The 17,440-nt window shown below is 42.7% G+C and overlaps 1 protein-coding gene across 3 annotated transcripts in view; it reads right to left on the bottom strand.

The window, feature by feature from the left end:
* The window catches only part of kcnh5b (potassium voltage-gated channel, subfamily H (eag-related), member 5b), a 96,888-nt gene extending 79,448 nt beyond the window's left edge, over positions 1 to 17,440 (bottom strand). For all 3 annotated transcript variants that reach the window (XM_041060508.1, XM_041060509.1, XM_041060510.1), the window contains exons 1-4: positions 17,344 to 17,440; positions 9,045 to 9,168; positions 6,667 to 6,773; positions 5,390 to 5,518 (exon numbers count right to left, since the gene is read on the bottom strand). In XM_041060508.1, coding sequence (XP_040916442.1) covers positions 5,390 to 5,518; positions 6,667 to 6,773; positions 9,045 to 9,168; positions 17,344 to 17,416 — 433 coding nt within the window. In that variant the 5' untranslated portion in view covers positions 17,417 to 17,440. The remainder of the gene's footprint in view (positions 1 to 5,389; positions 5,519 to 6,666; positions 6,774 to 9,044; positions 9,169 to 17,343) is intronic.

The following is a 17,440-nucleotide window of genomic DNA, read 5'->3' as shown; positions in this document are numbered from 1 at the left end:
ACTGTATAGTGTGCATGCATTATAGAACAGCACCGTGCCCTAATGTGTTCAAGAATAAAAGCAAACCATTGGCATGGATAGCAAGTCACTGTGTTCTTTCACAGACCCAGAGCCACTTTCATCATGAAGTAAAATGGAGGAATTTGTGTTGGTGACACTCACGTAAATACACGCTGACAGTTTACAGGCCTCCGCCGCACATACTGACACAGAAGGACAAAAGGACCTCACACAGAGCACGAGGAGAAACTGCAGGGCGACTAAATAAGCGGTCTTTCTTCACAGTTAATAATAATGCTTCTGCTGTGGTTCCCCTCAAGAATGCAACGCTGCGTTATTTATCAGACTGGAGCACAATAGAAGTGGAAATAAAAAAAAAAAGTGAAAGGCCTGCGCTAAAAATAACAGGGGAGCAGAGCTGGTGCATGCACCACCAAAGTGAATTCTGAAATGAGATTTTGATCTGCAGTTCCACTCCAAGGACGACGCACAGCAAACTGTAGAACCGAATTCACAGGCAACAGAGTGGTTTGTCCTTCAGTGGACACGAATAAACACACGTCCTCTGTGAAAGAAAAACGTCCACGTTCAACATCTTCTTTAACATTTAGCAGTGGAGGTTCTCGTTACGCTGAGTTTTTCCACTGAGGTTATCACACGAGCTCAGATGCTTGGTTAAAATTAACTCCACAGCACCTCTGAGGTCCATTAAGGTCTCATCCGAAGGACTGACTCACATGTTTGATGCTGAGACATAAAAGTGTCGTCTTCATTAAACACAACTGCAGCTTCACGCTGAACATTTTTGCTACTGTTCAATTTGTTTTTATTATTTATGACTGAAGACTCAAAACAATGAGGATTACGCTCATATCTCACATGTTGGATGTTGGAGGGTTTTGTTTTTTTTTAAGGCAGATTCTGATATTTGTTGGACCACAGTAAATATTTTAACATTTAAGTCCAGGCAAAAAAAAAACAGATGTAGAGTTACACAGAATTACATACTCATAAAGAAGTATAGACAAGGTTTAAAAGACAAAATATTCACACCATAAAGTAGGAGATATAGAAAACATAATGAAAAAGAGAGTATATGAATAAATAAGAGATCTTTTTTTTAACAGAATTTCTATTATCTTTTAATTTCTATAATTCTCAGTAGTTTCCTAGTTTTGATCTAAGATCAGTTTCTTGGGCGAAATCATTTTCATTTGTTGTCAATCCAAATCAGTTTCTTCGAAGTTCCTTGAATGACATTTCATTGAAATATAAGGTCAAATCATAGATTTCAAAAGTGAAAATGTTTGCCTTAGCGCCTGAGGCACCTGTGTTCCTGCCTCGGTGCTCGTCACTCATCCTGATCTGCTGCCTGAAACGATGTCTTGCCTGAGGCTGAGGTAACATCTGTCTGCGAAGCTTTTACAGGTGCCGACAAAGCAAACAGCGAACTCAGCCACTCTGCGATAAAACTTGTTCAGCTTCGCCGTTCTTTTTTTCTGTTTTCCCTACAAGGATGTGGCTGAGACGACTGAACCGAACCTGCTCTGTTGTCTGTGGTCTCATATTCATAACCACAACCAGCGGCCACAGGCACAGCAAATGGTAGAGGCACCTGTTGAACCTGGAAAGCGGGGAAAGATGGAAATAAACCTCTGTTCTGCTCGGCTGATGACACAACTCACTACTGGTGACTCCACGTGTATGCCAGAAAAATGTGTTACAGAATGCAGAATGTAGGGCACATTAGGAGGAGTAAAATTAGGAGGATGATTTGGTGAAAAGAGGAGTAATTTCAGGCAAAACTGAGTCATGAACTCAGGGGGTGCAAATAACGCATTTAAAATCTATTTTTTTATTTTAGGTTGAGGATGGACATCTTCAGCAGACCAGGATCTCTCTCCCACTCGGCTGATGCTGACGTGTTGTGGCGTGCAGAGCCGCCGGAGCAGCCAGAGACGGAGCCGGGAGCAAGTTCTGGTCCGCAGCACGAGCGAACTCAGCTGCCGGGGCCTGCGGCGACGAGTCTCCCTTCCTCACAAATGGCCTCTCCCACCCCTCTAATCAGCAGGCGGGTTAAACTGCAGCTCCCGGCACACTGCTCTGTGACACAGCAGAGTAACGCTGCATCCTCGCTGTGGCCTCTAACAAGCTGTACTGTACTGAAATACACCACAGTGCCCTGGCTGGCTTCAGTCTGGCTGCAGCATGTCAGTCAAACCCCCGGTAGCAAAGTGCAGCCTCGTTGCCAAGTTGATTTTGTTTTAAGAGGTCTGACCATTACTGCTTATATGAATGTCTGCAATAAAAAGCCATCTATTTAATAGTGCAGTTAACTTTTCATTTTCTTTTTCAAAATGTCCCATTACCAAGTCAGAGTCACGCAGAGAATGACTCAGAGGGAACACAGGAGTCTGAAACGGCTGAAAAGACCAGTTTGAACAGGACAGCTTATGAATCTGTAAGACATCCTAACAACAGCAGAGGGTAAAAAATGATTGTCTTGCTACTGTGATGATGTTTTATCATTATTCAAAGAACGACAACTGTACAGAATATCTGCTGATTATTTTTTCTCAATAATTTGATTCATTGTTTGGTTTATAAATCTCCTGGAATTTCCTGAAGCCAGAGCTGATCTCATCAGTTTGCTTGTTTCATCCGACCAACAGTCCCAAACCCTAAGATGGTCAGTTTACTGTCACGTTATTTTTCTGTTGCTTGACTAACTGATTAACAAATGAATCATACAGTTGATGCAGCTGAACGTCCTGGTATAAGCTAGAATGATTTTTTCTTTTGTTAAATAAAATGTTTATTTTGTGTGTGTGAGACACAAAAAGGCAGCAAATCGTTTCCAAATCTCACTCTGAGCAGGATCCGAATCACAGCAGCAGAGTTCATCACTGTGTCGTAGCCTACAGGTTTAATAATCTGCCTTTCCCTTCATTATTTTTCAGTTGAAGTGGCTTTTGCTGCTTTGCCAGGCCTGCGGCCCTGAACCGTGGCTGGAAGAGCTCCAGTACTAAGCTAATTTAGCCTGACTGCTAGCTGGTAACATTAACAAGTCCTTACAGACACTGGCGGCAATGAGCAAGAGATTCATTTCTGTTTATGTGGCATTAAACTGAACACACGGCCTGCTGATAGCTGCTGCCATGCACTCTATCAGGAATGAAAATGTTCACACTGGAAACATTCGACTCAACAATTTAAACTGAAGTAGGAATGATGAGGGTCGACGGCAAAGAGCAAAGCAGATGGATTTTTCAGTCCATTTGATATATCAATACATCAGGAAGAAAATCCAAGCTCATTTGGCTGCATTAAAGGTTATTTCAGCCTATTATACTTTAATTAACATTTGGCAAACACTCGCTTGACAAAGTGAGGTTTCAAACTTTTTCTGATTACAGAACGAAGCCTGAACTTTGTCACGTCGTCAGGAGCAGCCTCGGCTGACTCACAAAGATGTCAACACACCGATGTGACAATATTAGTTCCACTCAAGTACTAATTGCATGTTCAACCCGTGTTATTCATGTGTCGCTGAGCTCACATAACGAATGAATAAACAAATCACACGACAACTCTGGGCAGGTCTCTGCAGAGAAGGTGGGGGCGTGCATCACTGCATGTGCGCACACGTGTTTACGTGTGGGCATTAAAAAGGGGGAAGGGTGGGGGATCCTTGTCAAAGGGCAAACACACCCGCGCAGTGGCGCCAAGAACAACTCCCAGGGCAGGAAGCTGACACTGTGCATCAGTCAGGGCAGAGGACAACACCGCCACCCACATCTCCTGTGATTCCTGACAGCATCACAACCTCCTCAAACACAACCTGACAGCTCGAGACGTTCCCACATCGCAGGGAAACGAGACTTGACTCGTTCTTTTTCATCCAGCCGCAGCTTGGGTTGAAATAAAGAAGCGACAGAAAGATTTGTAGCAAGCAAAAAGACTCAGACTGCTCGGTGTGAGAGGGAGGACAGAGGAGGAAGGAGGGGGAGAACCAGGAGGAAGAGGAAAAGACGAAGGAGTAAGGGGACAAGTAGCAAAACAAGCAGAAGGAGGAACACAAGGAGGTAGAGGAAGAGGAAAAGAGGAGCAATAAAGAGGAGGACAGCAACGGAAACAAAAGATAATGAAGGAGAAAATAAAGGGGAAGGGGATGAGGGAGGAGAGACACAGGAGTATAAATAAGAAAAGAATTAAAAGTTTAAAAAAAAAAAGAGGAGGACAGGACGACATGAAGCCAGAGCAGGAAAATATCAGGGTGGAAGGAGATGAATGAGCTAAACAAAAGAGGAGGAGGAGGAGAAGGAGGAGGAGAATCTGTAAATAAAAAAATAAGAAAAGCGAGGAAAGAGGCAAAAGATAAAAAGGGAGGGAGAAGAAATAAACATGAAAAATAAAACACTGAGAAGGAGGAGAAGAAAAAGCCAGATTATTAAAAGACCAGTGTGTAGGATTTAGAAATGTAATATTCACAGTTATGTTTTCATTAGTGTAGAAGGAGTCCTTCATACACACATAAGGAGCTGGTCCCCTTCCACATGTTTCTACAGAAGCCCAGAACCAAACACTATACGCCTTTTGCAAGGGTGAGGGGAGGGGTATTCAGCTGGTTGCATTCTGCAACCTCACTGCTAGATGCCACTAAATCCTACGCACAGGTCCTTTAAAATATCAGGGAGGAGGATGATGACAGAGACAATGATGAAGAAAAAGACAAATAAATACTAAAAAAAAACAGACAGAGTGAAGATATAGAAGGTGAAGGAAATAGAGAAGAACATCAAGAAGCTGAATGAGAAAATGAAAGGTAAAAATAAAGGAAGAGAAGAATAAAAGCCTGAGTGAAAACATCAGAGAGGAAGATAATGAGAGAGGAAGAGGAGAAAGAAGTTGAAGGAGGAGGAGGAGGAGGAGGAGGATGAAGAAACACAATTATATGTCCCATCAGAAGCCAACTGGCATTACATTACACACTGGGGCATCCAGCCATGTACTAATCTGGTTCCCACTCACAAATTTTGTCACATGTCAGCCCCCGTATCGCTCCCTCTTTCCTGTAACTCTTTACTATCTGCTAAAACAGAAGCAGCATAAACATCATCTGTTCTGAGGGCTCGGGCACTGAGCTGCACATCACGTACTCCGAAAATCAGGTTTTCAAAACCATCAAAGACTTTTGGTCGCACATCATTCTCAGACGTGTCTCTTCTCCTTTTTTAAATTCTACTGTGAATTATCTAATAATAATAATAATACAACCGTTCTCCAAAAATAATCCTCAAAAAGCACAGAGACGTCGTCGTTTGTGCACAGGCATTTTGGGAAGCGGCGTGTTGAGAGTAAAAGCACCTGCCCGCTGAAGAACGCTCACCTTTAGTGGTTTCGTCTTCGATGGGCTGCTTGAAGAGGGTGATGTCCTTGAACGTGCAGAGGAACAGAACCACCTTGTCGTTCTCGTTCCTGATGGGAGCCACTTGCATGTAGAACCACACTGGACTTCCTGCGAAGACATCACAAAATCTTAGCTGCGTCCTCCTAATTGCAGCTGTCATTTTTTTTTTCAGTTGCTTGTACAACGTGATAAAATAGTGAAGAGCGCCCATCACAGTTTCCCATAGCCCAGCGATGTCCGAGTCAAAAACCCAAGATGTTTCATTTACGATTAACAATCGTTAATCAGTTCGCACTAGTGTCGCACTAAAGAATCCTGTTTAATTAACTCTGAGACATTTAGAGATGAAAACACTGAAATATGAACTGAGCAGTCACTGTGCTTTGTGTGTGTGATGTGTTCTGTAGAACCGATGGTCTTAAGCGACCTGATGTACCCAATAATCTTCATAAAGAACTGTTTGATCCTGCTCCTGTTCGTGTCCGTGATGTTAATTATTTCTTGGCTGATGTTTAAATTACCCACATTCACACAGATCTCATTCTGACAACTTAATGTTAAGGTCATCACATTTAAGGAACTCACTGTTCTTCCTCCAGCCAGCTGACACTTCCCCTGCCTTTTTCACGTCCCCCACACACTTTCAGGAAAGTTGCACATACCTTCATGCCATAAACTGTGGACACAGGCTGCAGCCTCTGTAAGGACCCCACGCTCCTGATTTGTCAGCAAATCTGTGCCATTTTAAAATTGATCTTTTCATTCTTTACTGCTTCTCTCTCTCTGTCTGTCTGTCTGTCTGTCTGCCTGTCTCCTGCTCCTCCACCTGGCTTTTTGTTCCGGGGTTCCTGAGGTAGAAATCTTTAAATACAGTTCACAAAGATTCATTTAAAAAAGCCTCAGCAGTTTCCTTAAACAGCTGCTCACTGTCGTTTCTGTCAAACGGGAGGACACACTGCATTTGTTGGGGACTATTTTCAGCGGCGGATTAATCCACATTTAGTGCTTTAGTGAGTATTTAAAGGCAGTGTGAGTCATATATTTTATTTTATTTTATTTATTTTTTTTTTTTTTCTGACATTTTTGAGACAAATGATTCATTAATCAAAACATAAACAACAGCATCAACAGACTGATCACTAATGAACATGCAGTCCTACTGGGAATTACAACAACCCAGGAGAGAGTCACGGTTACTAAAAGACAAAAGAGACATGATGAGACAACATCAACAAATGAAGTAAGTCAGCACTCACGGTTCTTCCTGTACAGCAGGATTTCGAAGCAGTTGGACTCATAGTTGTCGAACGTCTGCCTGACTTTGTCGATGGTCTTCTTGTCCGTCAGCTCTCCGTACATAAAACTAGACGAGGAAAACGAGACACGTGAGGAAAAAGCGGCGATCGATACTGACCTGACCCTTTAACCTTTGACACCGGTTACAGTATATCACATATGTTTGTATCGGCATCTGTCGTCTTACCACAAAGTGTCCATAAAGTTTTACGTTTGGTTTTTATAGAGTAAACTGATGCAGCTCAGAGTGAAGGAGTGAGGACTGGTTTTGGACTGGTGCAGCCTGCGTTTCCTGGTATGGCTGCAATCATTCCTTAAAGGACTGATTTTGATCTCTGCTAATATAATTACTGTGAGTGAGTGCTTTCTTTCAGCCGCCGTGTCTTCAGGGATTAATACACACAGAGAGGTGCAAATAAACCGTACGGTTTCTCTACCACACTGCTGATGGATCAACTCCAAAAAGATGTTCTGCAGTGGTTAGATGGATGGAACATGTGGACGGGTGAATACTGGAAGAAGGTGAAGCTGCTCTGCCCATCACTCCCAAACAACTGGACCTGATGGTTTAAACTGTGATGCTCATGAAATGTTCGTTTTTTAATCTTATAGCTGCATCTTTTGTGGTGGACTCTGGCATTTACCCAACCTATTAGATCAATTTATAGCAACAGGCAGCAGCAATGACCCCCGAGAGACCAAACAGGTACGATCACTTCAGTATCCTCCTGCTGGGTTTAAGAGGAAAGCCTGAGAGCAGATCCCAGAGAAATAACGAGACGATGACTGAGAGGTGGAGCCCCTGAGAGACGATAAAATTAGAATGATAATTGTCTTCCTGCTTGAACTTGCATTTAAAGTTCCACTTCACATTTAAATTTCAAAACATCGACTGTAATTTGGAGAGAAATTTGGTGATTTGGGAAAACTACGAAGTAAGAGGGCCTCATCTTCCATAATTAGCAGCTGCTGTCTCCAGTGTCTCCAGTGGTTAAGATTTAACTTGTGACCCATTAGTGAGTCCTGATCTCCTCCTCTGTTTGTCCCTTTGCACTCCATTATATATATATGACCTTCGTGTTAACACCACGACGTTATACTTTTATCCTGCAGCCAAAAGGTCAGAAATTACTCCCCAAAAATGGCATGGGCCCCATTAACAGGCCACTGACTTCCATCACTCTGGCAGCAGCCTGTAAGTTTAAGCTCTCAGTCGGCTCTGATCTCCTCTCATTGTCACGTCTGAGTGGATTGTCGGTCTCAGTGTCCTCTCCAGCCCAGAGCAGCAGGGAGTGGACGGATAAATCTAAGAGCCCCTATTCTCACATAGCTCGGTGTCCAAGGGAGCCTCTTCAGCCTCTGGCTAGTCTTGGTCGTCACCCCCGGTCAGGTCTGAAAGGCGCCTGAGGAGAGTCGTCGTCCTTTGGAGTCAAATTTTAAAACGTCTTGACTGACAGGCGAGCAAGACACCGTCCTCGAGCTGGAGCGGGCAGCGCTCCCCTGGCAGCTTTAAATTGGATTCATTTCAGAGTCTCACTGAGCGGTGTGCCCTCCCCTCCCCTCCATCCCTCCCTCCCTCCCCCTCTGTCTTTCAGAACAAGTGGATATGCCAGATGCTGATTTTTTTTTTTTTTTTTTTGGCAGGGTGGCTCTGCTGAGGTCCACACTTCTGTTGCATGATATCAGAGCAGCTCTTAAGTGGTAAACGAAGTTAGTATCACGTAAACTTCTCTCCATCCAGAGCAGCACTGTACAGTTTAATGATCTCTACAGTGGCAGAGAGGCAGAGAGGCAGGGAGGCTCGCTCCCCCTATCTCCCCCTATCTCCCCTCTCTGCCCCCCTCTCTCCCTCTCTCCCTCCTCTCTCCCTCCCTAAATAATGGATGGACCTGAATTAAAAAGGATGCATTCAGTGATTTTTGCAGGAAAAATGCAGCACTTTGAAAAGGACATGGTCTTCGTTTTAAAAACAATGACTCATGGTAACTCTTGTTTGGTTATAAAGACGCTGGTGTTGTAAAAATATATTGGCTTTTATGAGCTTCACTTTAACTGAAGCCTTTAAACTATTAAAAACACATGAAGGGTCTAAGTGAGACATATGTCCACTTTCACTTCAGTGGGAGAGTGTATGCAAATTTAAAAGTTGAAGTTTAATGCACGTGAAGTTACAATGTGAGTGCAATTATAATAACAAAGACAAAAAAAACGCCATTATCACTTCATGTAATTATTGATGCTTTAATCTGGAATAAAACAATGTATTATTGATTAACGTATTGATTCTTAAATGGAAAACAACAATACAAAATCTAACCAGAAAAATCACGACTTTTACCTGCATGTGCTGCTCTTCTGCATGACCTCTGCCCTGTGGAAGCCAGACAGTTTGCAGAATCCGTCATTGCTGTAAACTACAGGCCACTCCACGATCTGGGCGTTTCCCAGGAGGAAGCTGGTCTCTGATGGACGGACAGGACAGAGAGAACATCAGCCCCAGAAACAGCATCAAATATGAAGAACAGATAAAAGGCTGCAAAGCTCCTTAGCCTCTAGAGATCACTGTTCAAAGACATGCTGCGCCAAGTCCAAGTCAGTCTCAGCTTTGATTCTTAACTAGTCAACCTCCTGAAGCGTGGCCAGTTGATGGGTCCTGAATCGTAATGTTTACTGAGACATAACTTACATTTCACATGACTCTCTGCGTCAGGACTGCACACATTACATTCTTCATGACAGGTCAGCTTCAACTCTGGCTGTAGTATTTGTTAGTAGTAATGTGGAGATGCTGTGCAGATGGACAGGTGGCACTGGGTGCTTGTAAGAGGCCGACAGATATGAGCCGAGGCTCATTGCTATTAGGATCTCACCTGTAACTGAAGATCCAGCAGGTAAAATTTACCTCAGAGCATTTCAGCAATTTTCATATACAGGTGGGCTGGATCATAAAGCTGCAATGTACAAGTGCAAGTTTGATGAGTACTGTGATGTTACTGTTGATACGTCTGAATAATTAAAACTGTATGAGCCTTGTGCTGTTCAGTGTTATGATACAGAATGAGAGAAAAGCAGAAAACTAGGCACAACAACAGGAACAATGGTCCGTTTTAAAATCTCCTGCAGCAACATTTTAAACCTAGTTTTAAACAAGTTTCACTGTAAACATTTCTTTGAATCTTCTCTAAAGTTAGATTCATATCAATCTCTACGACAGGATTTAACTGTGCAGCACAAATGGGAATAAATTGAAATCACGTTCAGTTTTTTTGTTCAAATATGATCTACCTTAATTCCAGTTTAATTGAGTTCCTCTTGGGGTAAACAGTCCTTATGCTTTGTTTCTGGTATTACAATCTGGGCCACAGATTAGTAATGACACAATCTGACCCCCCAAGAAAGAAAGAAGAAGAAAAACTGGGGACTTTATACAAAGACTGCACACTTAGATTAACTGTCACAGTGGAGACAAACTAAAGACGAAACACTTCACAGCCAGGACGAGGAGGACGGATTACAGTGAGAAATAACTCTGTGAATGTACATATAGTGACTTTATAATAAGACAGACTTTAAAAACTCTGAACTCATCCTTTAAAAGCTGGAGCTTCCTGTGTTGTCTTCAGATTAAAGCAGAGTAAGACTTACTTTACGAATCATCTTGACCTTTCTGCTCTCGTCTTTCATACCAATCAATTTTTCAGATTTTCAGCAAAAAGTGGTTGAAGATTTATGAAGATTTATGTTTGCTGCAGACCTACTTCCAAACCTCTGCACTTCCTCTGAACCCAAATCAGAGAGCCCCAGCCCAGCTAACTGAACTGGCCACATATCAACAATAAGCACATTAACAACAGGCACAGAGAAAGCTGGTCAATCAGTTTCCAGGCGTCTGTTTGAGACCTGAACATCTCAGTCACTCTGTTGTTTCTGTCAGTTACAGCAACAATTATGTTTTGAAACCTGTTTGGATAATACTCTGCTTTTCTAGCTGGTCGCCAGTGATGGACAATGAGAACAATAATGCAGCTTATTTTCTACAACACTGGTGTCAGACTGTCGCTCTCATTTCAGAGTGTGCATCAGAATTACATCATTTACCATCAGAGGACGCACCTGCACTCAGGGCTGACAGCGAACACACACCTGGATTAGAGATTCACGTGCAGCAGTATTCCAGCTAACAGAAACACCTCTGTGCATCGTACGGAGAGGAGCCCTACAGTTCAACAGCACCACAAACTGCAGCCTCCAAAATGACCATAAAGTTGCATCAGCACCTCTCAGAAACAGTTTCATCACAAACTGCACATTATAACTGTCATGAAGGGGGATTTATCACAGGACTGTTGCATTAGACTGTATTAGTTTTAGCTAGGCGTACCACATAAACTGCCAGCTGAGTGTAGATTTCAAAACAACAGAGAAAGCCCAACAATCTTTACACCATGATGGTCTTCAACAGAATTCATGAATCACAGAGACACAGTTTGCAAACGTAAACGCATTAAATTTAAACAACCACTCCAGTTTTTGACCAATCGAACATCAGAATATTTCAGGATTTTGTTTGGAGCCATTTCGTGGGAAACTAGCTCTCTAAAATCCTCCTCATTTAAACAGAATAAACTGGGACTCACTCTCCACACAGCTCACACAGTGTTTCCCCCCCGAACAGGTTTGAATCAATCAACCTCAATGACCAGAGGAAGCCGAGGCCTGCTACAGAAACAGCGTTTGGCTAGGTTAAAACACCAGGGCTAACGTTAGCACAGAATCAGTAATCTTAGCAGAGACACACACACACACTAACCTCTAACTACTAGCTAACTCATAACCACTAATGCTAACACCTCAGGACACACAAAGACTACACAGCTAATTCAAATTTGTGGCGGGAAAGTTTGCTAATGTTACCACAGCTAAGCTACAGTCATCAGTGTTAGCATACAAGCTATGCTGCTTGTAGCCTAAGCACAAAAACAAACAGGGCACTTGTGCTAAAGCTAACATTACACACCCTCCACCTACTCACTGTTAAACCACCATTTTCCTCCGTCCTCGGTCACAGACGTTCACTGGCTCTACCTGCTCCGGCAGCCATGTTTGTTACAGCCAACCTAAAGCTCTGCCTTCTTATAGCAGAAGCCCCGCCCCCCCTCTTTCTGCTAGCTTCTGTAAGACAATTTATTTCTGTTTCTGGGCTTTTATGGCCTTATTCTAATACAAATGGATTTTTATTCAAATCGAAGCAGGAAACTCGAACTTCAGGAACCTCAAAACCCACAGGTTCACTCCAGATCATTTCGGTCTACATTATCTTATTTACTGCAACTTTGTTTGAAGTCGGTTATAAAAATTATTGCCAGTTGATGGACTAATCTATCAATCAACGAATCCCTTCCACTCTGAAGAGCTCGTTGTTTTCTGGATGCCTGGGGCAACAATGAAACAGATGGGTAACAGCTGTGGTAAATAGGGGCACAACAACAACTTTTTGCCCTGGGGCCCTCCATGGATAGTAAAACTTGAATACCTAATCTCTTTAATAAAGATAAAACAGCCATTAATGTTATGCACATGAGCTATGCACACCATATGTTACTGTGTTTGTGTTTATGATTGCTCTCAATTTTTTAAAAAAGGTGCCAGGTAGCAAGTAAACATCACCTGCCAGAGTTACCAGTACAACACCCTGAAGAAACATCTGCAGTGAAAAAATTACCCCCGGCAGTTTGTTTTTCTTTTCTGCTTTTCAACACTTGGATATCAGTTATGCATTTGATATATTCTGCACGGCAATAGTTTGGTCACGGGGGAGAAAATGCAGGTGGATGTGACTGTTAGACAATCAGCTAGAAATCTCCCATTCGTCACAGCGCTGTCAACCCGTCCCAGGGACATACCATATGTCTTTAGATGGACGAAAATCATTTTAAAGAGGCTCGATCCATTACAGTGAACCATTGGTCATTTTAATGTTTCTTTATTAAAGGAAAACTCTGCTTTAGTTAACTGGGGTTCTGTTTTTGTAGCTTGGGCCTTCGGTTATGAGACCACTGTGCTTATTTGAACTCAGGGAACATGAAGACTTTACTACATGCAGAACACTGTCACAGTCTGATTTAAAGTTCCACTTTAAAACAGTTCTTACAACATTTTCTGCAAATATTTCTGTAAACTCCCAGTTTCCCAGAAATATCTTTCAGGACAAATGATCAAAATGATCCTTTAAAGAAACCTCTTTGTAGCATAACAGTGTAATTTAAAGTCTGAAAAACTCTCCTTGCAGTGTGTTTAAGGGCATTCAAACCTTCACAAGCTGACAGTCAGCTGCCATATAATGAAACCCCAGAAGATTTCAGCAACTGGCGGTAAAGTCTCAGATGTTGGTGTGTCCTTGAAACCAGCAACACGAAGCCCCAAAGACAAACAATACACAAACACGGACATGGTGACAACAATTACATGAGTTTTTCCCAGTTTCTTCTTCCCATTAAAATATTTTTAGAAGGTGACTATTTTCCACAAGAACTGAGCAAAGACAACTTTTCAAATCAGTTTCAGCAACAGTACTACCTGAGAATAGCTAAATATTCACTGGAATTCATCCACAGCATCTCAGGCAAGGTTCAAGTCTTGCAAGTCAGTTTTTTAAAACACCACTACGATGCTTGAAAGGTCAGAAAAATTCTCCTGCTTTAGAAAATGGTCAGCACTATGCAAAGTTATTCAATTTGTAATTAATGAGCAAGAATATCAGCAAAACTGCTGATAATGTCCTTCAACACCTGCCAAATCTGCTGTACTGGTAACTCTGGCAGGTGATCGTTCATTATTTAAAGAGCCTCCCCTTCCAAAAAAAAAAAGAGCTGGCAAAAAAGAGAGCAGATACAGTAACAGCCCATGGACTGTGTGCATGACCAAAAACATTACAGGCATGCAGTGTTTCCCACAGTATGCTGTATGTTTACAGCAGGGAGGAGAAACCTGTGAAGCAGCGTTTAAACCATGAAAAGATCAAATGCCTGCAGTGAAACACAGACGGGTGAACCCTGGAAGGTGTGTCAGCAGCTCTCTCGGGGCAGGTTTCACTGCAGGTTTTACGGACTGATGAGTAAAATTCTCCGACAGCACACTCAATTGATTTTACTGGTCAGCCATCTGATGATATAAAAAAATAGTGGCTGTAATAAAAATGTTCCAGCTGTAGTCAGGGGAAAGCCTCTATCATAACAGCAGTGAACGTCAATGACAGAGAGAAATCCAATTCTTAATAAAACACAAAATTGAGTTCAGTCAAACTCCTGCCGGTGATCACGTGGCCACACAAACAAGGGCAAAAACATCTGTAGAGCTTCCACTTCAAGGTGAGCAGAGTGAAAAGAGGCTTATCATAGTTTAACATGAATTATCTGAATTAAGGTGCAACAGGAGGCTGACAGGATGCACTTCAAAGCTGCAGAAGAAGAGGCTGGTTTACTGTGTACAGCTGAGGCTCATGATTTTCACTGATTCTATGTTCCTGTTCACAAGGGTTTGTGTTTCCTGCTATAAGAGCTATAGGTAATGCACTTCAAACTAATCAAGGTTCTGCTCCGAAAGTCTTTTCAGTGCAGAGGAAGTTCAGAGAAAAGATGGCGAGATAATAGAAACAGCCTGCTGATCATTCACAACAACTGAAATTCTGTCTGTGCTGGTCAAAGCCTCATAAATCACTCTGTTCTGATAATCAATCCAAGCAACGCAGCCAGACATGAACTAGGTCCAGCTTCTCAGCTGCAATAAGATCTTTGGGTTTTGGACTCAAGGACATTTTTCACGATTTTCAGACATAATGTCGATCAAATGATGGATCATCACCGAACTAAAATGAAAACAGTCCTACGGTCCAGAGGATCATGTTTTGTCCTTAAATCTAAATCTAATGAAAGCTGAACCAAGTCTGACAAATATCGAGCTGAGTCTGACAAGGTAAGTCTGAAATGTCCTAAAATGGCCACCGTACAGAGACTAAACCCTTTTGACTTAGGAAAAAACCTAAACATATTTTTTAATGGCTCATCTTGAGCTTGGGGGCAGTTACATATATTTATCCAGTCACGTGATCTGAGGTGACTATCTAACCTCCATTTCACTTCCATTTCACTTTGACTTTGATATTCTCTTAAAGTGAAACTTCTTCATGTGTTCTGTGCAAAATGCTGGTGGCTCAGCTCTTTTTCAGCGCTCACAAATCACACAGTCAGTCTGTGCAGTTCATCGGGGCTAAAGGTGTGACAGGGCCACACCTTTAACAAAGACCAATCCAGAGCAATATCAGCCTCATCTGTTCTCTGCTCCTCTTGCCAAACAATTACTTGTGTGATTTTTCAGCACAAAAAGGAAGTGGACTTACTCAAATTTATCACCCTCTAGTTTAAAGTCTTAAACCTGCCGGCTGCAGCCTCCTGTGCGCCCTTTGAAATTAAAAAGCTGAGTAAGACTTAATGCAACACACACACAAAAATCCCAGAATCATCTTGACCTTTTCCACTCTCCTCTTTCATCACAATCAGTTACTTCGTTGAACTGAGGTTCGACCAATATGGCTGCCTGAAGGCCGATAACAACAGAAGCTGCTTCAGGAACAGTGGCAAAGCCTCTGATCCAGGGTTCAGAGCATTGTGGGAGTTCAGGTCTCGACTGCAACCCACTGATGAGATTATTTTAGCTTTAACAGCTCTGATTCAATTACCAGGAAATTTTATGAGAGGCTACATGAGACCTTTTAATTTAAGTTATGGCAGATTTCCAGCCTGTTTTTCTGCAGCTGTGATCAGAGAAACATTCATGCAGGACTGAAACCAGGACGTTGGGAAAACAAACACAGTCCGACCGTTTTCAGAAAACACTGACCCACTGAACCACTGCTTCAGTACACGCAGATCAACGCTGAAATCATACCTCAGACAAGGTACAATACAGTTCACTCGCTGCATATCAGGGACTTTTTGCAAAATATGAATCAATCCAGGAATAAAACGACTAATTGATTAATCAATATCTTTTCACGTTGGACTGTTGGACAGAGAAAAGAAGACATCTGAAGATGACTGGACATGTTTCACTGTTCTCTGGTTTGGAAGATGAGATCTCCGTGGAAGCTTTTTTGTTTCTGTGGAACAGTTTGTTTTGTTAGTAAAGTAACAGGATCGCTTTCTTTAAATTAATAAAAACGTAAATGTAAATATGAAATATATTGATTAGTAGAAGCCCTGTACCTGATATTCACTAAGATGACAGTAGTCTAGCCCTGTGAGCAGCAGGGCAGGCTTTAAGTGGTCTGATCCACGTAGCTACGGTTTTAGTGCCAATATCTCCTGAAGCTGAGGACTGCAGCATCTGATCTGAGGCCACTGAACAGTCTCACAACAATCTGCACATCGTCTGCTGTGCACATCATTCCAGACCGCTGCTCGTGTGATTTCACAAACAGAAAAACACTAAACCAACTGCAACCAATGACTCTCCGATCAGCGCTGAAACCCTCCTGAGGGGCCGCGCAACAGTCCCGTAGCTGGGCCAGAAGGCTCAAACACCGCCACATTTCTGGAACAGTCTTCTTGACCTTATCTCCGCCCAACCGCCACCACCACCACCACCCACCCACGACCCCGACTTTCATTCCGGCCACTTACTCCACTGACTCTTCTGGGAAGATAAAGGAAAGAAATCGATGTAATCGGAGGAGAGAACGCGTATTTCTCAGGCCGGTGCCAAGTTCAGACGCAGTTTATAGCGCAGATGGAGGAAAAAAAAAACATGAGCTGTGCGCTGATAAAACAAAAAACAAGCAACACTGCAGCTGAGTACAGTGAGCACATTCAGAAGATGAACAACAGAGCAGATATTCATTATTTACCACAGTCGATCTCTCATTTTACTTCACAACCTGCCGCTTTCCTCGCATCAACAGACGCAGCTTCAGTATTACATAACGACGGAACACACCTAAAAACTAACGTGGGTTTATTCGTTTCAACCACGACTCCCGCCTCCTGGACTCAGACTACTAAAAATAATACTGATAATTATAACAAAGTTAGGATGAGACAGAGCTGGCAGTAAACGAATAATCAGCCGGCTCCAGCTTTATTGGCTGAGCAGGCGTCAGTGTTTATTAAATACTAACGGGTGAGCTAACGACCAAAATAAACTTTTAATTTACAGCTAATAACGCGGTGACACACGCCATGATCGATCTCTCAGGATCTGCAGAGATAATTTACATAATCTCATCTCTTGAAGTCGAACACAGGATAATGCAGTGGGGAATAAAGCGGTGCGTAAACTGTGGCTCCCGGTGCCCGGTGAGCCGCTGGTATGCTCAAAAATTCAATCAGATTTTTTTCAAAACAGAAATTCACGTTTCTCTTAATGGAATCAGTCCCTTCTACACGTGTCTTTGATCAGTTTAACGTTACTTATTATGATGAGGAAAGGGGGTAAACTCCATCACCGGGGCATAAAAGTGAATTTGTGCCGGTTCATCCTCTGTGGTTCAGCCCAAAAACACACTGTATTCCAGCAGAGTCTGGGTCCGAGCCGTCTGGTGAAACCAAACCCAAAACAAGCCTCGCTCCGACGCGCGGACTCACCACTTGAACGCCGGACGATGTTTTCCAGAAAAGTGTTCTGCGGTGCCACAAGCCCTCTCTTTCCCCCGGGCATCCTGCTGCGGGCGGGCGGAGCTGG

The sequence above is a fragment of the Toxotes jaculatrix genome, chromosome 17 (assembly GCF_017976425.1).
Source record: "Toxotes jaculatrix isolate fToxJac2 chromosome 17, fToxJac2.pri, whole genome shotgun sequence".
Lineage (NCBI taxonomy): Eukaryota > Metazoa > Chordata > Actinopteri > Toxotidae > Toxotes > Toxotes jaculatrix.
This window is presented reverse-complemented; position numbering and strand designations above follow the sequence as displayed.